The sequence below is a fragment of the Tasmannia lanceolata genome, unplaced genomic scaffold (genome assembly GCF_043159265.1).
Source record: "Tasmannia lanceolata isolate RefF3 unplaced genomic scaffold, GAP_Taslan_0.1 ptg000007l, whole genome shotgun sequence".
In the NCBI taxonomy this organism is placed as follows: domain Eukaryota; kingdom Viridiplantae; phylum Streptophyta; class Magnoliopsida; order Canellales; family Winteraceae; genus Tasmannia; species Tasmannia lanceolata.
In genome coordinates, this window is record NW_027518684.1 from 20,561,248 (window position 1) to 20,586,628 (window position 25,381).

Genomic DNA, 25,381 nt, shown 5'->3' on the forward strand with positions numbered 1-25,381 from the left:
ATGAAGCAGAGGAGTTAACGTGTCTATGGGATCAAAATTGAGATGTCTCTATGGGATCAATGAAGCAGACACATGTCTCTATGGGATCAAAATTGAAACGAGTTATTGGGATACAATCTCACAAACGGTGTTCAGAAACCGTAGCACATGAGATAAGATATTAAACACACGGTTTCACTGAAAGATCCCCAAATTGGTTTTGCAGATTTGTGAAACCCCAACTTCGTGAGAAACCTGCAATTCGAACTCCAAGAAGATAATCGCAAACGAAATTGGGGTAATGCTAATGCTTCAAGATTGTTAGAGGTTTAGGTCAAGCAAGAGGTTGCTTGAAGCATTACACCTAGGGTATCTAATTTGGAATACCAAGTTTGTTGCCTCCAGCCCCTATATGTAGAGATACATTAGGGTTTTAATAGGTTTGTGGGCTCTAGCCCAAATAGGCCCACTACACCGGTCCATTATCTTATTGGGCTTATATTAGAACATAATAGGGTTATATTATATACCCAACAAGTGCCACGTAGATCTCAAGCCGCATGGAGGGACTTTCCACGTGGGCGTGAACAGTGAAATTCCCTAACCTGTAACCTTAACTTAGCAGAAGAGAAATGGAAAAGAAAAGCACAACACATCAGCATCCTGAACAAAAACCATAGAAATTTTAAAGATCTTAAAACCTAACCTGAACTTAGCAGAAGAGAAATGGAAAAGAAAAAACCACATGATCTAAAAACCCCCTAATTCACATTTATTTATTTTTGAGGAACTAAAAAGTTGCATAGACTGGAAAAAATGTTCAGAAAAGAAAAAGACGTCAAAAAGATTGCCACCTTCAGCCATTTTATAAAAAAAGATTACCACCTTCAAACCTTGTTAAAAATAGAAAAATTACATCAGTTAAAAAAGAACAAAGGAAGAAGAAATACTTACTCGAGAGAAGTCGATTCTGATAGAATTATCTCAAAAAGTTGGAGATTCCAAGAATGATTAACCATTATTGTCGTGTTCATGTCCTTTTCTCCTAAAATGTCAATACAAACGATTAGATGTAAATTAATGAAAAAGTTGTCCATAAATTTTAAACATGGTTAGAAAATGCCTAATCGTGTCTGACCCTACAACCTTCATATATTACAAAAAAAAAGGAGAAAAAAACTCTAAGAATGATGATATGAATTGTTCCTAAACATCATTTTCCCTTTTTAACTATCCCAATATACATACATGTATCATCATCAACACATGAATCATACTTTCATAGAATCTTTCTTCCTAACATGAGAGTTGATGGCAAGAAGAGTTTCCAATGATTTGGCTTTCTTGTTCCTCGCTTGCTTACAAAAAAAAATGAAAAGAAGAAAAAGAAACAAAGAGACTATAATCAGGGAATGTTGAATCCTGTAGGCTAAAAATTGCACCCTGAGAGAAGAAAATAACTGAAAAAACACCTGAACATAAAATGAAAAGAAGCGAAAATGCAATACGATTCATGATTAGTAGCAAAATTCATTTAGAAGGGATAATGAGAAAACTCATTTCTTCTATTATTCCAATTTGTGAGAAGAATTTCAAGTTGTCAGAGTTTTTGTAGGGAAAAGAGTACATAAGCCCAGTGGAAAAAAATGTAAAAGCTTTCTAAAATTTTCCATTTCCAACAGTCAGCCACGAATTTCAATCAGATCCATATTTTCAAATAAAATAATTTGGAGAATTGGAACCCAAATTACCTTCCCATTAAAAGCGGTTATAAAAAACTCCCTCCGCTTCCTCCCATGAACTGAAAAATATAAACACATACGCTGTGAATGAAAGGGGGAGAAATCCGCTAACAACTTTGGATCAAAAATTAATTCTCAAAAAGTAAAACAAACAGGGCCTAAATGAATGACAGGAGAAACCTCCAAACAAAACTGAGATGCAAAAGTTAACCATTTGTGACTAATTAGTCAAATTAAAATTAAAATTTCTAGCAAGGAAATAGCTCAAAGGAAAACAAAAAAAACAAAACAAAACCTATCATGCCAGTTGCTAGGAGTCCAAGCCATTTCCTTGAATCGACCTGCATCGAAAACAAAGAAGAAAGGGAAAAAATTTCATACGAAAAACAAAAAAGTTACAAAAAATACTTATCTTTATACAACATTAAAGGAAATAATAAAACAAACACCCACTTTAAGAATAAATGTTGTTACATGTCCAAAATTTTATTACGATCAGAAATTTTCTTACATGACAAATTTACATGCTCTAATATATGAATCGCACACACCAACAATTGAGAATAAAAATGAATCCTAATCCAACAATTGAGAATAAAAATGAATCCTAATAAAATATAGAAAAGAAAAAGAAGAACAATATCATTTGGTATGGGTAGAAATGTGAAGAGATATTGCATAGTAAGCATTTTGTCACCCTTCTTCTTTCCGGACACCACCTTCCATGCCCTTGGATTGCACCTTGGGTTTTTGAGCTTTTGCTAATCATGAAAAGTAAAAATAATACTGCACAAAACCCACATCCAATCCAAATCAAAAGGTTAGAAAATCAATTCCTTAAAAACAGAATAAAGATTAGATCTTCCTTCAAAAACCATTAAAAATATCACAAAAAAAAAAAATTAAGGACTGAACATATGAAAACATGAGGCAAATTTATCATTCTGTTCTCGGAAACCTTGTCATATCAATTTATCACACTTTGGATCTTAGAATTTCTCTCGTCAAGAGCTAAAGAAGGGTTCGATACCCATCAATACTAACATGGAATATTCAAGGAGCCCTCTTGTGACCACTGCAATTTCTTCCAGTGGGGGGACAATATAAATTTATTTTGTGATAAGAAGCGTAGTTTTAGAGGTGAATTAGAAACATAAAAGAATTAGCCGAAAGATGATTGGAGAGAATTAGAAAGGAATCGTTGTGAAGATATTAATTGCTGATTTTAAGGGATTCTAAGCAAGTTAATTTGCTATTGAGTGTCGCACATATTTTTAGAGTGGAGAGAGAGAGAGATTTTATGAATATATTTTCTAGTTTAATTGCTGATTTTAGGGGAGACTTTTTAGGCATATGAGTTTTAATTGTCGACTTTTTAGAGATACAATTTACATTGCGTTTTTCTAAAGAGGGTGCCACGTTGGATTGAAGGCTGGATGAGGGAGCTGTCCACGTGGGCGTGAACAGTGAAACCCCCATCTGTAGACACCCCATTTTGACCGTACCTTGAGCCTCCCAGGTTTGAGCAAAAACCCAACCAAATCAATCAACTAGGGTCCCAAATTTCACCCCGAGCTAGCTTAAGGTTCCGCCAAGGCCCCTGCAAAATTTCGTCAAAATCCGAGCTCATTTGCCTAGCGAACAGACCGAAGCTTTGCTGTAGTGTAAATGCGCATAAGGGGGGTGGATTATCCTGGATGGGACGTGCCCGATGCGAATAAGACAAGATTTGCGGGTGCGCTCATCAAAATAATCGCGCGCTTTATCCAATTGGAGTGCGGATATCATCCTTCGGATTTTCGTTAAATATGGATTTTCTCATTTTTTTTTTTTTAAAAAAAAGGGGACGAGGAGAGAAATTTGTAGAGAGAGTTTTTTTTCTTTTTCGATCGAGATTTTCCGATCATCTTCCTCCTTAAATCCGGCTAGAATCCGGCAATATTCCGGCCGGCTTCTGGTTAACCATTTTCCATCTGCAGAGGGAGAAAGTTCGCAGAGGAGAGAAAATTCGCAGAGGAGAAGAGAGAGGTTTTCCCTTCAACCGAAACCCAAATTTCCTTTCTTCTCCGGCCAGATTCAGGCCAGATCCCGGCCAATCTACCTTCTACGGCAAGTATAAATCTCCGGCTGACTAGTTCTATTTTATTCCGAGGAGGGAAGAAGGAAAAATCGCGCAGAGAGCAAAGGAGAGAAGAGTTGAAACCTTAATCTCATTTCTCCTCTTCTCCGGCTATTTCTCCGGCGATCCACCATTTCCGGGGAGCTCATCTTCTTCGGCGAGTACATCTTCGTCCAGATCTTACATTCCGACCAACGGCTTTCTTCTCCGGCAAGTATAAAATCCGGCTGATCTTCTTCTTCTCCGCTTAGAAATCCTAGATTTACTTAGATCTGTGAGAGACAGAAAGAGAGAAAAAGCTAGGGTCTTATCTTCTTTTTTTTCTTTATTCTCCGGCAAAGCTCCGGTTATCTTCTTCGATTGCCTCTCCGACAATTTGCCAGATCTCCGATCTTGAAGTTTTTCCCCAAATTTCGAAGCTTAAATCTCAGATCTAAAACAACTCTTAAACACTAGCTCTCATTTTCTATTCTTTAATCTCATCAATTCTCGGCTCATCATTCTCAATCATAAGCTTTAGAAAAGGAGATCTGGTTTTAAGAAAATTAGAGGAGAGCAGAGAAAGAAGGAGAAAGGGAGAAGCTAAAAGTTCAGATTTAGATCAGATTTGAACGTTGAATAAAAAATATAGTGAATCTTGTTTTTCCGAAGAAGAAATTTCTGAGATTCGAGATCATTCGGCCATCTTCATCTGATCATCACTCAGGTATGTTATTTTCTTCTAATTTTTAATTTTTTTTAAGGATCTAAATGCTTCTAATTTTTATTTTTGGACTGCACAATTTTGCAATTTTATGTGTTTGAGTTCAGTTATTCTTTTTCCTTTTAATCTCTGATAAGAATCGTGAAAAATTTTAATGGAAGAAATGTTAATGTTTGCATTTTTAATCTGTCAAAATCGTACAATATCAGCTCGTTTTCATTTTATTTTATCAATAATCAGTGTCAATTATTCCAGATAGTTGCTGTTCCCATAGTTTTCTGCACATTTTGCTCTAGTGTGTCACTAGCTCAGCTCATTTTCTGCATGTTTCTCCTTGTGTTGGCACTAGTTTAGTTCATTGTTGCACATAACTGCTGCCCATTGATTCTTGTCAATAGCACACAGTTGTTGTCTATTGTGGTTTACTGTTTGAGGCTCATTGTTGCAAATAACTACTGTCCATTGATTCTTGTCAATAGCACACAGTTGTTGTCTATTGTAGTTTACTGTTTGAGGCTCATTGTTGCAAATAACTACTGTCCATTGATTCTTGTCAATAGCACACAGTTGTTGTCTATTGTGGTTTACTGTTTGAGGCTCATTGTTGCAAATAACTACTGTCCATTGATTCTTGTCAATAGCACACAGTTGTTGTCTATTGTAGTTTACTGTTTGAGGCTCATTGTTGCAAATAACTACTGTCCATTGATTCTTGTCAATAGCACACAGTTGTTGTCTATTGTGGTTTACTGTTTGAGGCTCATTGTTGCAAATAACTACTGTCCATTGATTCTTGTCAATAGCACACAGTTGTTGTGGTTCATTGTTTGATGCTCATTGTTGCACATAACTGCTGCCCATTTGGTTCTTTTCACTAATACATAGTTGCTGTCCATTGTGATTTACTGTTTGATGCACATTATTTCATATGAACTGTTGCCTATTGGTTTGTTTCACAAGCACATAATTGATATCCACTATTACTATTGTTCACCTACTTGCTGTCCATTAGAATAAGAGTAAAGGGCGATGAAGGAGTTATCCCAAGCCTATCTTTTAGGGCGATGTAGATATCATTTAATATGTTTCATTTAACCTACTGAATATTTAATATTTGTCTTTTATACTAAGCTTTGAGTTAGGGTTTGAAGACAATAATAAATGGATTGTTCAGGTGAGAATGTCTTGAGGCTTATAATACTTATTTATTTATTTATTTAAATAAATTGTTAATAGGAAGAAGGAGATCAGATGACTACTCTGATCGATATTATCGACATGAGTACTGTCTGATCTCAAGGCGGGATTAGAAATATTATCATGTGTATATGATATCAGATGATTACTTTGGCATCATCTGATTTCATTGGAGTCCCCGTATTGGGGTTTGTGGTTGGTTTTGAAGTGTTTAATATGGTTTTTACTTTATTAGGCTATCCAGCGGCTGGTCTGGACTAATTGGTGTTATTTATCATTTTATGATTGCTATTAGATTGTATATTCTTCTTTGCTTAGCACTTGATTTTTTTTTATAAGAATAGAAATAGAATTTGCGATTATCTAGAATCCCCTTTCATTGCAAGGGCGATGAAGGCGCTAGCCTAAGCCCATCCTTAGGGGACTCTCTTAGTCCGAGTAACCCTCCCCTCGTTTATTTTTTTTAAGACGTGCCCAGTCTTTTGAGATACCCTTAAACTTTGTCATTTAGAGCCTCAATTTAGGGAGACAGGCTATGTCTCAGACAGAGAAAGTTGTATCCTTTAGAGACAAGCTTTGTCTCATTAGTGAGTCTATCCATAGGGGACATGCCATGTCTCGTCAGCACCTCTCTTGGAGCTCATCTTTTTGTTTAGGAGTCTCACCCAATCTCATTTTTCTTCCTAAACCTCCTCTTTGTGCATCATTTGGTTTTTGGGAGAACATCCTACTCGGCTTGGCAACATACCCCTTACCCTTATGGGTATTGGGTTGCACATTTGTTGCACCCTAGGGCTAGGTAGCTGTCCGGCCCGGCTGGGTGTTTTTACCTAAACCAAACATGCACAAGGTCTCTTTTTCCTTGTTAGCATTTTTCTCTATCCTACCTATGTGTCTAATAGACTTACCCAGTCTCATTCTTTTACTAAACCCCCTCTTTGTGCATCATTTGGTTTTGGGAGAACATCCTACTCGGCTTGGCAACATACCCCTTACCCTTATGGGTATTGGGTTGCACATTTGTTGCACCCTAGGGCTAGGTAGCTGTCCGGCCCGGCTGGGTGTTTTACCTTTGCCAAATATGCACAAGGTCTTTCCTTATTACTTGTTGAGCTTTATCTTAGTTTGATTAGTCCACTAGTATAGGAATCCGTCCTTAGTCTAGAGAGTCAATCCTCTTGTTCAAGAATCAAATTCTATCATCATAGGGGTTAGGATTCTATTCTACCTCTCATCGTATCATGTTTTTATCCACTCTTGCAAGGTATAGGATGCTGTCCAACCCTTGCAGAGCTGTGTTTCTGTTCTTTTTCCCCGCAAAGTATAGGATGCTGTCCAACCTTTGCGAGATATCAGGAGTCTGTCCTCCCCTTATGATGATAGGATTTGTCCCCATTGAGTCAAAAATACTTAAAAACAACAAAAACATCTAAAAAACCAAAAATCTCAAAAATCTTGAGTCATTAGGAGTAGTTAGGAAATCTGTTTCGAACTACGTTGGCTTGATCCTCTTCCGAGGTACGTAGTGCAGCTTGGGATTTACATCCCAAGTCCAGCCAAACTTTTGTAAATAGGGTTTTAAATCTTTTTGAATAAGCATTTGATTTCAAAAAGCTCTTCCTTTAGAGTTAGGACTTTGTCCTAGATAGAGAGTTTAGAGTTAGGGTTTGACCTTTGTTTTGTTGTGTGCTTGTTTGTGATTGTTTTAGAGTTAGGGGTTTGTCCTAGAGTTATAGGAGCGCCTCCGTCCGGTCAGTCGGCGATCCACATCGCCGAGTGATGACTAGAATAGGATTCGCTAGTCCACCCTTGGTTTTCCTTAGGAAATACAGCCTAGTTACACATAGGTTGTAGGAACCACCTGCATTAGCCTAGGGCTAATCTGCATTTAGTTAGGGCATATAGGGTGTTCTAAAAATCCACAATTCACTGGAATTTAAATAATCATACAAGAAACTTTAATAACTAGTCCAGTCTTTTAGATCGAGTCTAGGATAGAGGTCTAGGTGTTTTAGGCATCCTAGCTTAGAATAGGCGCGAAGAACTACGTTGCCTTGATTCTCGTGGAGGCGGGGATACGTAGGCTTCTTTGGATGAACATCAGATCATCTAAAGACTCGGGCCTAGGTATAGATTAGAGTTTTAGGGTTGTATGGTATCGAGTCATTTTCTATGTTTTGCAGTGTTTTCTTACTTTATTGCGCAGACCTTATACTTTTTTGGTGTGTCATGCATGTGTTTGTTCATCAGAACTTAGACACCCATTAGGCATGTCACTTATAACCTAGCTATGCTTAGGTGACACATGTTTCTTTTATTTTATCTTGTGTGCCTTTGATTTCATCTCCGAGACATGCATGATCAGATAGACGTCTTCTCGGAGATATTCATTCCAATTTCATATGATTTTCGCCCAAAGCTCTTCAAAATTATTAAGTAAATGGCATAAGAGACCAGGTGTTTGCACTTGGGCGGATGAGGTGCTCTTTAGACCTTCCGAATTCGTAACCAGGCACGAACCTTATTTTATATCTCTGGTTATCCGTTGCAACAGAGCATAGTATGGGATCCAAGGCCCATTTGCCTTTTTCCTTGGATGGCGACTCTTCTTTGTTTAAGGTACGCCTCGAATCCGGGTTAGTCCCCGAATCGAGAGGTATCTCACCTTTTATATCGCCACTCATGCTGTGAGAGGCACTTCTTTCGAGAGTTCCTTGGCAGATCTCTCCATTCACGTGGATGATCCTGAGACTCGCGTGGGGGCCCGTTCCCCGCCTCTCTCTCGGATCGGGGTCCACACCATCCAGCTAGATTATAATAGATATAGTAAAAAACCCCTTGCGATGCACGGGCCGACAAAGAATTGTACGGACCACATCATAGGTTGATCCAAACCGTCCATGTGATGGAACACAACATCAATAGGTTGTGCCCGTAAAATCATTTCCATAGGCTGATCCTTGCCCTCCAATCTATAGAGGTTTCCATAATCTGTTGTTCGTCTGAAGGTGCCCAGAATTTGTAAATATTTTTACAGGTGTGCGGAATTCGTAATATCCTCAAAAAATGAATAAGGAAAAGTAGTTTTTTCATCATTGTCATATTTTGATACCTCTCCTTTGTAGTTTTTTCCGTAATTGTCATATCCAGGTACCCATTGTCTGTAATTTTCCTCCCAAACTTTACTAACTTTACTACTTAATGATTATTATTGCTAGCTTCTTTCTTTACTAGCAACATTTCAAGAAATAGTATTTCCGTGCAGTTTTTCATCACATCTAATAAGACAAATCTCTGAATACATACAATTGAAAAGGATGGGCGAGACATAGCGTTTGGAGAAGGTGGCTAGCAAATCAAGATTCAAAATTACTAGTGAGGTGTTAATGCCACAGATTTTGCAAATAATCATACCTTTTTTACCCTCACATAGATAGTATGTACAGATATGTAGGGAGGGCCAAAAAAAAGTAAAAATCATCCACATTGACGTGTTAAATGGACAAATTTCTCTCCTTTTCTCTTCTGCTATATAGTAGTACTAGTAAGAAACCTCGTGCGATGCAAGAGCCGACAAAGAACTGTACGGACCACATCATAAGTTGATCCAAACCGTCCATGTGATGAAACACAACATAAATAGGTTGTGCCCCAAAAATCATTTCCATAGGGTGATCCTAGCCCTCCAATCTATAGAGGATTCCATAATATGTTGTTCCTCTTAAATCGGATGGTTAAGATCACCTTATAGATTTTTTTATTAAAAAAGCATAAAGGAGGGGGGGGGGGGTAAGATTGAAATTATGTGGCTTTATAGGTTGATCCAAACCGTCCATGTGATGGAACACAACATCAATTGGTTGTGCTCGTAAAATCATTTCCATAGGTTGATCCTAGCCCTCCAATCGATGTAGGCTGATCCTAGCCCTCCAATCGATAGAGGTTTCCGTAATTGTTGTTCCTCTTTAGGTGCCCGGAATCCGTCAATATTTTGCAAGTGTCCTGCATGAGTAATAGAAGGTAGTTCTTTCGTCATTGTCATATGTCTTTACCTCTTCTAGGTAGTTTTTTTTTCCGCAATTGTCATAGACAGGTACCCGTGTCGGTACTTTTCGTATGTAGATGCGATTTTACCCTCACATAGATAGTATGTACAGATATGTGGGGAGGGAAAAAACGGTAAAAATCATCTCCATTGATGTGTTAAATGGACAATAATTCTCAATTTTCTCTTCTGCTATATAGTATTAGATTAGATATAGTATTATATATATATATATATATATATATATATATATATATAATTGTGAGCTTGAAGCTCATATAGCTTATATGAGCTTGAGGGCCCAAACACATGTGGGCCCACATTTTACGATGATCCAAAGCATTCATTTGAAAGGCCCTTACATAGATAGCTTGTGTACAGGTAATCAGCTCCATAGGATCATCCTAACCCATCCAAAAGTGGAGGGCAAAATGGACAGACACCGTTTGCCACAAATCTGCCCATTTTTGCCCTCCACTTTTGGAGGGGTTAGGATGATCCAATGGAGCTTTTTTTGGGTACATACCCTATCTATGATGAGGCCTTGCAAATGAATGGTTTGGATCACCACAAAAAATGTGGGACCCATGTGTTTGGGCCCTCATATAATCAATCTATATATATATATATATATATATATATATATATATATATAGAGAGAGAGAGAGAGAGAGATTTAGATTAGATTAGATTAGATTAGATGTGGGATCTTTGCTTTCACATTGAACAACCCCCCACCCAAATTACAATTCCCAAGAAGCTACCGAAAGCCAACTAAAAAAAGAAAAGACAAGGTGAGTTAGTGCAATTATCAGTGGCCCAGTGTATATATTAATTTTAAGTATTTAAGGAAATAGCCTCAAAAGCTGCTTTCATTGCCCTTCGATTACTCATTTGGGGACAGAAGCCCTCTTTTCCAGCAATGGAAGTTCCCAATTCTATCCCTCAGACCCAAAACCCCACATCCTCAACTCAGAACCCCCCTTCAACAAACCCTCAAAACAACAAGAGAAAGCTCGAAAATGCTGATTTTCAGAACTCCAAATACTTCAAGATACGTTCCATCATCAAAGACCTTCGACCATCTTTCATCGAGGTAAAGAAAAAATGAAAAAAACAAAGAACCCCAATTTGTACAGTTATTTTAAAATTCTTATAATTGTCTTTAGGGTTTTCTTTTTTTCTTTTTTTGTTGGTTTTTAAGTCGTTCTGGCTGTTCAATTTATCTGAATTCTGTGCAACGTTTTTGGTTATTTCCCTTCTGGGTACATTCTGTCTTGTGTTGTTTTGTGATGGAATGTGTTTTTCCCTCTGTTGGGATTTTTTATTGTTTAAAGTGGAAATGGGTTCTAACGGAGTCACTTTTTCATGGTAAGTTGAGAGATTTTGGTTTTTTGAGTCATGGGTTTGTGTGAATTCATGTTTGTTGAAATTGGTTTGGCTTATATTGATGGGTGGTTTTGACGTTTATAGATACTACCCACTTCAGAATTATATCCTCTGAACATTAGAATGACTAATTCTAAGACAAATGGTCGAGAACTCAATGCTGCTATTTCACTATTCCTGAACAATTTGGAGCCGGGCTTCCTTTCGCACTATTATGGAAACAAAAATAATGGAAAAATTGTTGCCAACTGCTCCTATTTTAATACATGGGATGAGAGCTGAAGCATGGTTGGAGATAATTGTTGTTTTGTGATTAATTTGACTTTAGATGATACCTATTTACACTGTTTCATTCTTTGTTCTGGGGATTTGTTACCATGGTGATGATTCTGAGATTTTTTGTTGCTTGATGGGTTGGTGTATACAGTGGCAGAACCAGGATTTATACAAAAGGGGGGCAGGTTATACATAAGGGGGGGCATTATACATGGGGGTTGGGGTGGGTTTTGGCGGGGGGGGGGGGGGGGGGGGGAGGGTGTTGATTATACATAAGGCTGTGCTCAATTGAGTTGGGCCTATTAAGGACTTTGGCCCAAGTCAACATGGGCAGCTACCCCCCTTATGCTACACTTAGCTCTGCCCCTGGGTGTATATGGTCATTAGTGATATTGATCGAGCGATCCTGATAGTTATAATACATTTCTTTTATAGTCAATGTCAAAAGTATCCAGTTCTCTAACTTTTAACAGAGTTATTTTTTTCATTGTAAGTTGAGAGATTTTTGGCTTTTTTTGAGTCATGGGTTTGTGCGTATTCATTTTTGCTGAAGTTGGTTTGGCTAATATTGATGGGTGGTTTTGACGTTTATCTATACTACCCACCTCAGAATTATATCGTCTGAATCTTAGAATGATGCCTATTTTAATATATGGGATGAGAACTGAAAAGATTTTTGTTGTTTGGAGATTAATTTGATCTTAGATGATTCCTATTTACACTGTTTCATTTTTTGTTCTGGTAATTTGTTACCATGGTGATGATTCTGATCATTTTCGTTGCCTGATGGGTTGGTGTATATAGTCATTAGTGATATTGGTCGAGCATCTTGATACTTATACTACATTGCTTTTATATTCAAATTCGAAAGTATCCGGTTCTCCAAATACCCAGTGAGTTCGAACTTCGAATTCTGAAGCGAAGTTTCAAAACTCCCCTGCGTCATTGTTGACTCGCCCTAGTCGTCTTTTTTTTTTACCTTGGCTGCGTTCTTGTTTGGATCTGCATTTTGCCCTACAACTGCATCAACCAACTACTCGGCTGCGTTAACTAATTATTTGGCCGCGTCAATCGAGTACTCAGCTACGTCGTTCCGAATCAATTAGGATTTTCTTCATCCTCGTTTTGACCCGCATCCACATTTTGAAACATTGGTAGGAAGTATAATAAGTTCATAGATTCGACAATGGAAGTATTTCTATAACTGAACTAAAATGAAGGAAAAAAATTGTTTACACCCCTTAACGCAAACTCATGGGCGTTCCAATCGTTAAAATAAGCTTTTTTTTACTGCCCACTGCCTGGAAATTATTTTCAAAATAAACCTAACTTTACAGTTAAGGGCCGTGAAGTAATTTCGTAGAAATCGGGATAAATTAAATTCCAAACCGATTGACTTAAGAGTCATCCTTCTCTCCATCCAGAAAACCCTTTCTACTTCTTCCTTGTGTGCAACCAGCCGACAGAAACACCAGTATTCTACTTGTCTTTTACCAGGTATGTGCCATCAAGGTTTGCTATCTGTCTTTTACCAGGTATGTGAATTAAATTCCAAACCAGGCGACAGTATCACACTGTTATTGGATTCAAGGGTGCTTTGCACCAATTTCCACTGAAGAGTTGCCACTTGTCTGGCTGTGATTGGTTCCTAGGATCCAAAAGTAGGGTAGAGTTGATCAATAAGGGGCTGCTGTTTGATCTGTGCACTTTTTGAAGCCTATGAATTTTTGATAGGCAGAGACAGAGGCATGTACACTTATTTCTTTCGCTCACTTTTCCATGTTCATCCTTTTCTTATATTTTCTTCTATTTTTGAGATCTTTTCTATAGTTGGTGATTCGCGTGTGTTCGTGGGAAGCTTCAGAGGGACATCTGTTAAAGCAGGTCAGTTTTTATCTGCTCTAGCAATTGGACTTGGTGTATGACCTGGGTGAGATAAGTAAAATGTAACATGTAAATTCTGGAGATTGTGTCTGATTTCCAATTACTTGAATCAGCGTTAAGCACAATCATCAAGCAGATGGGTACCTATCTAGGCTGTTAATGATTTGTGATTTTCAAAGTACTTCTAGGTTAGGAGCTTTGGGGAAGAGAGACGTCAGCTGTGGGTTTGAGACATTGAAAACAAATGTGGATCCTTTCTGGGCCAGTAGATATCTTATGATCGATACAGTTTCAATCGACTGATAGTTTGGAGGGACTTCCTAAGGCAAAACCATAAGTTCAATGAAGGGATTCATTTCAGATTATATTCGGATGATAGTATTAAATTATCACATGATAAGTGGTGTGAAGAATCTCCTCTCAGGGAGGTGTTCTTATATCTCTTTGGGGTAGCACTGGACAAGGAAACCTCCGTAAAAAGACTGCTTGTAGTAGGTGGAGAATAGAATTTCGTGGAAGATAAATTTTGGACCCAATTTCTTTGATAGAGAATTAGATTGAATCGCTTGGCTTTTGGAGAGTCTGCAATCCTGCTACATCAAAAACACTGGTTTCGATAAAAGGGTTTGGATCTGGAGCTCATCCGCGATCTTCAGTCAAATAATTTTAGTATCATATAGTCGCTTTCTTGGCAACCCTGCTTTTAACTAAAGTATGGAACATTCCTGCTCCTCCCTAGGTTTGCGCTTTCGGCTGGACCGCCTTCCTAGATAAAATCCTCACAGTGGATCACTTGCGTAATTGTCACACGATGATCATCGATCACTGTGATCTATGCGTGTTGTCAGGGGAGTCAGTAGATCATATGTTTCTTCATTGCAGGTTGGCCAGAGATGTATAGAGTTAGGTTCACTGGCGATTCGGCCTTGCATGAGTCTTCGAGCACGGCTTTCTGATCTCTTGGACAATTGGTTCTTTGTTCCATGGTGGAAGAAAGGGAATATCCCATGGAGTGTGGTTTTGATGGCTACTATATGGGTCCTATGGAAGGACTGTAATGCTTGTGTGTTCAAAGGGGCAGTCAAGAGTTCCCACTATATCTTTACGAAGGTGATCACCTTAACCATTTCTTGTGTCAAATTCTACCCACATTCAGGTTCGTCACTGATATTTGTGTTAGTGGCGATTAGGTGACGATTCCTTCTTTTAGGTGGGTCCCTCTTGGGCTAGGTCAGTTAAAGCTTACTTAGATGAGTCTAGTTTGGGCAATCTTGGGCCAGCTGGAGTAGGTGATGTTCTTTGAGACGAGAAAGACTTTTCAAGGTGGGTCTTTCTCCGGTCCAATTGGGATCACCGATTCAAATGAAGTGGAGGTAACAACGGTTTTCCAGGGCATCAGGATTATAGGCAGAGGTGACTTGGAGAGATTGATTGTTGAAGCAGATTTTCTCAACATTCTTCGATGGATGGATGGGAGCCACCCCCATTCGTGGAGATTTTCCCCATTTCATTGATGAGATTCAGGTGATCTTGGTAGGCTCCTCTACTTCTTTACAGCATGTGAGAAGATCAACCAATTGTGACGCTGACCAATTAGCCCGGTCGGGTGTAGGCAGACTTAGCTTGGTTGTCTTTGATCACCTTCCTCCTTGAGAGCTTCGTCTATGTTTCTGCTAGTAACTCATAGCTTGGCTTTCTTTGGTTTGTAGTGACCATCTTGGTCGCGGGTCCCATCTGCTCCCATCCCTTTTTTTTTTCCTTATTAATAAAAGTTTTCATCATTAAAAAAAACTTGGTGTTTTTCAGTTTTTATAATAAAATAGGGGAAATGATAAATGCACCCCTTTTCATTACCTGGGACACCCAGCTACAGTGTATCTATGACTGCAAAGGGGCTGATGTACTTCACATTTGAAGGAATGAACGAACCTGATTGCCACGTACAATGTAGGTGGGTGTCCTGATGAAAAGGGGCGCATTTATCATTTCCCTAAAATAGAGGGGTCACAAATTTTCAGGCTCTTATCACATACACGTGTTGTGGAGATTATATGATGTGATGACGCAGGTTTGACACTTGTTAACTTACCAACTTCTCCAATAGCTTAAGCTGTTGGAGAAAGGCATTATTTATCTTTTATATTTTAACACTCCCCCGCATGTGTGGCCCACTTGGCAAACACATGGCACATGTGGTCCTACTTTGGGCCGACCATCGCATGTGGATTTTTGCTATCCGGGAGGTTTGAACTCGAGACCTTTGGCTTTGATACCATGTTAACTTACCAACTTCTCCAATAGCTTAAGCTGTTGGAGAAAGGCATTATTTATCTTTTATATTTTAACAACACTCAAAGATGTAACATACGCAAAGTTCTCTGCTCCCTCTTGGCGTGGGAGAGAGCCGGGTGGGGTGGCGTGGCGGGGCGGAGGATTCTTCCGACACGATTTGATCCCCCCTCCGATGGGGGATCATGGGAAGTGCTATTGAAGTACAAAATAAGGATATTTTTCATGTAAAAGACATATAGTTTATGTGTGTTTGAGTGAAATTATTGAACTTGGTTTAGGGTTGGCACTCATATAAAGATCTTGGTTGTTGACCTTTTGGGTTTCTTTTATTTTGTAATCTTTGCCAACAAGGGAGGCTCTTGGATCACCTTCACCCATGGATGTAGACATGTAGTCACGCAACGTGATGAACCACATAAATCTCGTGCTGTCCATTATATTTTCTCTCAAATTTCTCTCTTTGTTTGCGTTTCCATCCTTATATCGATGGTTTGCGCAACAGTTCACATTTACCAGATTGGAGAAGATTGTTGTATTTGGTATTGACGTCTCTTTGACATGTTCTTGGTTAGATATTTTTATTTCCATTTGTCGAGATCTAGAGGCGGCACAACCTCATTCGCAAGGCTTTGGACTATTCTACCCCCATAAGATCCTAACAATGGATGACCCCATTCATCATTGGCGCTTTATTATCATCAAGTTCTCAATGTGTTGTATGAGGCTTTGGACTATTCTACCCCCATAAGATCCTAACAATGGATGACCCCATTCATCATTGGCGCTTTATTATCAACAAGTTCTCAATGTGTTGTATGAGGCTGAATTGTCGATCACCTTTTGATTCACTGTTAGGTGGCATCCTCTCTGTGGAAATTTATTTTTTCTCTTTGGGTACCGTGGGTTTCACCCAAGTCGATGCTGTTCTTGTTGGGTCTTGTGCTTTTGGACCTTAGCTGAATAGAGGCAAGGTTTTTTAGTCTTTTTGCATCCTCGCTATTTTTGGAATGTCTGGAAGGGAAGAGATCAGAAGGATTTTAGCGGGAATACCAAACTGGTTGGGGTGTGAAAAAGCATTGTTTTCAATTCCATCATCCAATGGCCTGAGGTTACTATTCTCGTTTCAAGTATGGGTTCTATTTTCTCTCATTGGATTACAGTCTCCTTTGTGTGCTTGACTCAAAATCTTCTTCCCCTTGTATTAGCCCCCCGTTGGAGGGTCTTGTAAGCTCAACTTTGATGGCTTTAGATTCAGCACCCCCGGCCCGACTAGCATTGGCGCTATCATAAGAGACCATAATAGGGAGATTGGGTTGGCTTTCTCAGGCCCTATTGGGTAAGTATTCTTATGAGGTGGAAGTGGTGGCTCTTTAGGTATCAAGTTGTGGATGCATTTGAACTCTGAACCCATCATTGTGAATGGTTATTCATGCACTTTAATTTGTTAGGACCAAAGTAAGGAGAGTTGCCTCTAGAGATCTGTGGGCTCCAAGAAGATTGTGGAAGGATCTTCTAGTCATGGGTTCTCATTTTTATCATATTTTTTTGATCAGCTAATGAGGTTGCAGATTTCTCTGGCTCGGGAACTTGTACCTAGAGTCTCTATTGCTATTTTCGAGACCTTCCCTCTTATGGATGTTGATTGTGGTTCTCTTGGTTTATTTTTCTTTATTGCTCCAATCCTGGAGTGCATCCTTTGTAAGCTTCTGTTTTTTTTCAATAAAGAGCCGGTTACAATTCAAAAAACAAAATGGATTTTTATAAAATATCTAGTTTGCCTTTGTGCTTCCATTGGTGCTGTCTGTAAGTCTTAATTAAATTCTAAAGAAACTAAATGTCTAGAACAATGTGCTTCCTTATGGTACCATGGAGTTGGGTGTGTCATTCATAAAAGGAGAAAAATAATTAAATTTTTATAACATGGCTTGAATGATGGATATTAGCTGTAGGTCCATCTAACAGTAACCATTCAGGAAAAAATATTGAATTGTAATAAGATTTATTCTCATTTTAACTTATTGCTAGAAATTCATTTTTTCGAGCCATTTATAAAATGAAATAATCATACCCTTCAAACTTATTATTCTTAGTTCAAACTCATTCTGTTGCATGCTGATCAAACTTACATAGGAATATGTGACTAGGATCCTATTTTCTATTAGACTTGTACTTAGGTTGTGCCTCCTTCCACAACTTAGATAGTGGCACAGTCCAGAATACTGGTTTTGATATGATATGAAATGGTTATGGGCATGGGTAGATGTATCGAATACCCTGCTCCATGTTCATCTATTTTCTAAATGTTTTGATCCAAAATTATTCACATACACACAGGCACACACACAAATGTGTGTGTTGTGTGTGTGTGTGTGTGTGTGTATTATAATAATGAGGAAAATACCTAAAGTCCTTGTTTCTTGCATGTTGGATTTTACTTTAACTCCTGACAAATTTTTGACTAATTTCTGGTTTAATAATTCAGGAATACCATGGCTCAACTTAACTCAACAAAGCCTTTGTCCCAAACTAGTTGGCGTCGGCTAAATGAATCCTTTAGAAAAATTTCATGGGATAAAAGTAAAACAAAATTGAACATATGAAATGAAAATGGAAACTTATATTTTAATGAAAAAGAGAGAGAAACTCATTTCATAAAACTAATTTTCACAATGTGGTAATTCCAAGAAATTTAGAAATAAATATTATTTAAATGTTAAAATAATAAATGTCTGTTCCATTTTCCCAAGTCTGTTTATGTTTTCTAATTTTTATTTTTGTTTCATGTTTTACCTCATGGTTCTGTACCCGTATCCTTTTTCTGGATTTTGGAAAATACTAACTTTTAATGTTATTCCTTGTATATATGCCCACATCTGGCCATCAGAGATTCTACTACATTATCTTGCATTAATGCATTTCAGCCATTTCCTTCATGCATGGTGGTGTTTTTTATTTATAAGTTGGAAGAGAATGCTCCCTCTTTTACATTTCATGCCACCTATGATTTATACAAATTTCAGAGTTAGACACTGGCTCACCTATTTAGCTTATGATTTTCTTGACATATTCTACTTTTAAGAACCTGACATTTTTCTCCTTGAAAAGGCTCTACGTGCTCCTGACTTCCGAAACTGCAAAGCGGCTCATGAAATTCGGAAACGTAAGCTCTTATCCATGCATTCTTGGCTGTCCATTTACTTTCGGAGAAGTTTTATCTCTATAAATATGTGATTAAGTTTTTGAATGCTATCAACTGTTTTCTCTTTGGATTGATGTAATTTTGGTTAGTCACATTTCAAATTATTGGTTTTAGTGGATTACTTACACAGATACATACAAATTGAATGTTCAATTTGGGGGCTCAACTTTGAGATTAGGCTTCTGATTTCCATGTTTGACACAGTTCAATGATTTTGTAAAATAATTGGTGGATATGTATATATCATTTCTTCCATTAAAAAAATGTATATATCATTTATGTATGTAGAACCTTTTCCTATATATATATATATATATATATATGAGAATAGTGTTCCTGCGCAGCTGCTCAGATAGCTTATCTGAGCAGCTGTTTCAAAAACTCATATGGCCCACATTTTTGGGGCGATCCAAAGCATTCATTTGAAAGGCCCTTCCATGGATAGGGTGTGTACCAAAAATCAGCCCTATAGGATCATCCTAACCCAATCAAAGGTGGAGGGGAAAATGGACAGACACTGTTTCTGACCATTTTTTCCCTCCACAAATGGCAGGGTTAGGATGATCCTAAAGAGCTCATTTTTTGTACACACCCTATCCATGGAAGGGCCTTCCAAATGAATGCTTTGGATCACCCCAAAAATGTGGGGCCACATGAGTTTTTGAAGCAGTTGCTCAGATAAGCTATCTGAGCAGCTGCGCAGGAACACTTTGCTCTCTCTCTCTCTCTCTCTCTCTCTCTCTCTCTCTCTCTATATATATATATATATATATATATATATATATATATATATATATATATATATATATATATAGGGATTTGCTAGGGACCATCGCAAAAGGCATTTCGCCGAGAGCGGCTGTTGCATGAGAGAGCAACCACCTCAAATGAATTAAATGATTGGGACAACATCTGAGCCTATGTGGTGCTCTCTCATGGTGGTTGCGTACATCTAGCCCTCCCCAGACCTCGCAATGGTGGGAGCCTCGTGCACTGGGCCGCCCTTTGTGTGTGTGTGTGTGTGTACAGGGAGGGAGGGAGGGATAAAATGTTGTTCATGTGTGGCCAGTTTGCACTATCTCACTCAATTTCTTCAACACTCCCCCTCAAGCTTGTGCATAGATGTTATTCATGCCTACCTTGGAGCAAATACTTCCATATTGACTACATGCTAGAGTTTCTGTAAATATTTCTGCCATTTGATCTTTGGACTTCCCATATGGTGTAGCTATCATTTCACTCCTCCTTTTCACGGATGAAATGACAATCAATGTAAATATGTTTGGTTCTTTCATGAAACATAGGATTGCTGGTAATGCATATTGCAGCATGATTGTCACATTGCATTTTCATAGGTTGAGAAACCTTGAAACCCGACTCTTCCATTAGTGTCTTTAGCCATATTAACTCACACTTAGTATGTGCCATTTTGCGGTACTCAACTTCTGAATTGGATCTCACGAATAAATTATGTTTCTTGTCGTGTCAAATTAACTAAGTTTCTTCCAATGAATGTACAATAGCCAGTAATTGATCTTCTGTGTGATCGTGATCTTGCAAATCTGCATCTGAAAAACTGTCCACATTTAAGTGATTGTTTTTCTTGGACACATGTTCTTTTCCCTAGTGCTCCCTTGAGATATCTTAAAGTAAGTCTTGGACACAAGTTCTTTTCCGTAGTGCTTCCTTGAGATAAAGTAAGTCGATCAAATTCCCAATGAGCAACAATGGGCTATTGAGTGAATTGGCTAACAGTACAAGGAAAGAACTATCTAGTCATTTGATAGTAGGGTAGATCCACTTTCCAACTAGGCGGAGGTATCTACCAAGATTTTTGAAGAATTTGCCCTTTTCCTTAACCAACTTTGTATTGAGAATCAGATCCATTGGGTGGTATCAATAGGCTTTGCCCCAAACATTTTTGTTTCCGAGGGATGAAGAATTTGCCCTTTTCCTTAACCAACTTTGTATTGAGATCCATTGGGGGTGTTGGAGAGTATTTTGGTCTTTATATGTATGTTGAAGGGTGTTGTAGTATTTTTACCATGTAATCCTTAGTTGGGCCTACATATACATCGTATTACATGGGGAGCTCCTTAGTGGAGACTCACCATCTTCTCCCTTCTAGTTGCCATAATAGCCAATCAAGATTTAGCTGCAACAGAGATAATGGCCCAGACATAGTTCAATTTGGCATTAGGTGCAAACGCTTCAGAATAGTCAATACCAAATTTTGGATATATCCTATTGCAACTACTCTTGCCTTCAAGTGTTCAATGGAACCATCAGATAAATACATCACCATATAAACTCATCAACCCCCAACTGCATGTTAGCTTCAGATAATTCAGCCAATTCCTAGGTTTGATTATGTTTTAAGGCACTCATCTCTTATTCTCCTTATCCATCGCTTTCCTCCATCCATTGTGAGGCATTGCCTCAACACAAGTGCGAGGTAGGGGTCATAGAAGAAAGAGGCAACACAGGACTTGTAGGTGGAAAACAAAAAAGAAAGGGACACAAAGTTAGCAATTGGATGTCAAGTGTAGGACCATATACCTTTTCTATTAGCAATAGGAAGATCAACGGAAGGTGAAGCACATGTAGGATCAACAGAGGCTTTGAGGTAGACTGAGTTGGTGTCTTTTGTTTCCACATATAGACTTATTGGTTTCCAAGGGACAATACTAAGATATGAGGAGTGAGGACTTCTTAAGAGTGGTAGGGGTATTGGTCAAAAGGACAACACTGTAGGCAATTGTAGATTGGACAAAGGAGGGCCTAGAATGAGCACCGAGGGGTGTATTTTGGACGGATGTGACATTAGCACTTGCTTTTTCCGTGAAGTTAGATTCTAGCATCGACACCCTTTCTGAGTGAGACTATCTCATAAATGCATACTTAACAGAATGAGAATCAAGCATATCCAATCATGGAGTAAGAGAATGGACGAAGTAGACATAACCAAAAACTTAGGAAGAATAAAGAATAATGGGATATCATGAAAAAGAAAAGAATTCAGGTACTTCTCCCCTAAGATAGAAGGCATCCCATTTATTAAATAATAAGCAGTAATCATTGCATCTACCCAATATTACTAAGAAACATTCATATTGATTACAAGTGCGGGAGTAACTTCAGGGAGATGACGATGTTTATTTTCACAGGAGAGTGTGAGAAAAAAATGTATGATGAAGGATCCCAAATTGTCCAAAGGTACATTGGAATTCCCTAGACACATTCTTTGGCACTCGGCAGTATCATAATGCAATTTATTTTGAATTTCCTTGTGAAAAGTTTGAAATATAGACCAAGCATCAAGGTGTTCTTTCATCAACTCTAATCATGTCATGCAAGAGTAATCATCCATTGATAACGAATATTTATGACTAGATAAAGTTGGAAGATGGAATGGCCCCCCAAACATCAGAATGAACAAGAGATATAGGAACTAATTTCTTCTTGTCTGTCTTAAAGGAAACGCCAAATGGAAACAAAATTTGGTGATGCTTTCCTAAGTGACATGTATCACAATTCAAACTAGAGACAGACTCAAGACCAGAAACAACTAAATGTGAAGTTGTGAACTACGCATTGATAGATGACCATGACGTTGATACCATAGTTGTGGTGAAAGAGTGTCTGCCATTTCATGATCTAGGTAGTAGAGACCACCAAACTTAACTCCTCCACCAATCTTCTATGTCTTGAGATCCTGAAAAATGCAAGAGGAGGGATAAAAGGTTGCCGAACAATCAAGAGATTGTATAAATTTACTGACGAAAAGTAAATTAAAAGGAAATTTAGGCACACAATAAAACATATTGGAATTTAATGGATTATTTGGGGCCCGTGCATCTACCACACCATCTTTTTTTTTTTGGGTATTAGTGCAACAAACGTGTCACCTATGCAGCTACCTAGGAAAATGGTTTTGGAGATTTTTTGAAGAAAGAAATCCTATGGCAAAATTTTAACGGGAACAAATATGGTTTTGATTGAGGGGGGTTGGGTGTGTAAGATAGTAAGAGCCTCCCTAGGGGTAGAGGCTCAGGTGCGTAGTGGTCCATTTGTTGCTTTTAAGTCGAACATTTGTTTGTTGTTAACTTTAGGTTGGATGAGGGAAAAAGTATTGTATTTTGGGAGGACTTATGGGTGGGTAAGTCATATTATGGTGTGCTTTCCAAAGTCTTATAGTTTAGGGGCCATAGAGACTAGAGCATTCAATTTTAAGTAGTGGAGTGTAATAGAATAGCTTTTTTTTATTGTTGTTGTGTCGTATATGCCATTTTAGCATGCTGTGTTAGTGTATCTGTTTTGAAAAGAGTCATCATAGTGGTGTGTATTCTTGCTTTGTATGAAATATGTGACTGTCCATTCTTGCACTCCAATATCCTGCTGCCAGAACTTCAAATTTGCCACTTTTTTCATGGATGATTTTAAAACTCTTTGCTTAACAAATTCCGTATTGATATGGCTGGAAAAAGAATAAATAGGATGCACCAAAAGTGGGATTATTTTAGTTTTGCTGATTTCCTTATAATTTGCAACTTGCAGAGATGCAAATTATGATAGAGTTATCTAAGCAATTGAGGATGGAGACAGTCACTTTAGGAAATCCAAAGAAACCATCTGGCGATCACTCTTTACCTGCTGAAATAACTGAAGTACCCACAGAGAAGCGGCAAAATGAAAAACCAGTGGAGAAGCCTCATCACGCTCTACCTACTGAAATAACTAATGCACCCGCAGAAAAGCTTCAAGTTGAAAAGCCTGTGGAGAAGCCTCAACCCGATAAGGTCCGAGAGAAGATCCCTGAGAAACTCCCAGAAGAGAAAAAGGTTTCAAGAGAGATCTCTGAAAAGAATTCAGACGAAGGAGTGCTTCTCGGCACATATGTTGTTGGAGGATCGCCCATTGGCTGGAATTTTACTATGTATCCAGGAAGTAAGCCAGTCTATTATGGCGTGACAAAAGAGAGCAGGGCGTCACGCCAAACAATAGGGTAAATCCTCTCTCACCCCGAAAAATCTAAAGGAAAAGAAGAGAAAAGAAAAGGGCTATACTGATCAAAACTACCATGAATTTGAAAATGGATTAGTATCCCTCCTAGATACCGAAATGCCTCTTTCGGGTTCCATAGCCGTGGTTATCTTTGCATTGGAGGGGATTTACTGTAAATTTTCAACATTAAGGCAGTTTGTGTTATTTTGGTATTAAGTAGCGCGTTTCTGAAATTTTTACTTTCGACAAATCACATCTTTTACAGTTTATCAGGTAACCATCACTACAACAGTATTGTTTTGCTGTTGAGCTATGATCTTGTTCAAGTTGTACTGGACCCAGTTTTAACTGAATTTAGCTCACAGACCTAAAAGAAAAGAAAATATTTCCTTTGAAGGTTCTCAGTTTGCATGTTTCTTTTGAATAGTTGATTATGCACCTAATCATGGAATTATCTATATGCATGATTAAGCATTGTTTAGACCATTGTTACCGGAAGCTTCGTAGTTGGGTAGGAAGCTCACTTCTGAAGCTAAATTCTTTTCGCTTCCCCCTTCCCCTTAATTAGGAGTACATTTCTTATTTTGGCGATTATTTTTCTTAAAACAGTTTTTTTTTTTTTTCTCCTTTTGATATTGTCAAAATTCATATTAAGTTTTAAAGATCTTTTCTTTCAAAAGCTTAACATTAAATCTGCATGAATAAAATATGTAAAACTACACCCTTCACTTTTTTAATTAGCTTGTAAGGGTTGCTACCATTCCCAAAATGCTCTCCAAGTAATAATTTCTGACCTTACTATATGGATCCAATGAACACATTTTGGTCCGTTGTTGTCACCCCAAGGGGTGCATGTTGCACAATTCAATTTTGATTTTTATCTGTAAATAAAATCAGTGTTAAAATCAGTACCTTCTCCAACTATGCCCTATATGATTAGACAGGCAAGATAAATAGTATTATCTGATCAGTGAGATTTCAATGCCGAGGCAATCATCCATGCTGGCCACACTAGTGAACGACCGTGCTTGTGCATACTACTTGAATAGGTAGTCATCTTTCACCACTACTGTTTCAGGGCTGATGAAGTGGCTCAAACTGGTCTAGGGTTTGGTCCAGAAACCTACTTCTTGGAGATGGAGAGATGGAGAGGGACCCACTTCCCTAGAACAGTGTGACAAATGTAATGCTTTAGGGGCGGTGATGATGTGGCTCTACAGAGTGCAGTTGTTTTGAGTAGGTATCTCTTCTGTGCTCCACAAGGCACAAAAGCATTCATATTCAAAAGATCTAATTGATTAGTAAGGGAAGTGTACATGAACCAAACTCTGTGGTCAATAGTGCTCTGATGGTCATTGCAGGGCTCCTCGGCACAGTGACTATCTTGTCGGTGCACTATGTTATATGGATTCTAATAATTTAGAATTCCATGAGATACTTCTAGGTAGGGCTGCAACTCGGGTCGGGAGGGTCGGAGTTTCTAGAACACTACCCTACCCTACCCTACCCGAGAAATTATCTCGGGTTGTGTTTTCTTTGAGAAAGCTCTAGA

General features: G+C 38.3%; 1 protein-coding gene across 1 annotated transcript; it reads left to right on the forward strand.

The window, feature by feature from the left end:
- Positions 1 to 10,519: 10,519 nt before the first annotated feature.
- LOC143881131 (uncharacterized) lies at positions 10,520 to 24,225 on the forward strand. The gene is made up of 3 exons (XM_077384127.1): positions 10,520 to 10,881; positions 18,732 to 18,786; positions 23,383 to 24,225. The coding sequence occupies exons 1-3, from the start codon at positions 10,708 to 10,710 to the stop codon at positions 23,832 to 23,834; spliced, it is 681 nt and encodes a 226-aa protein (XP_077240242.1). The 5' UTR covers positions 10,520 to 10,707; the 3' UTR covers positions 23,835 to 24,225.
- Positions 24,226 to 25,381: the final 1,156 nt, after the last annotated feature.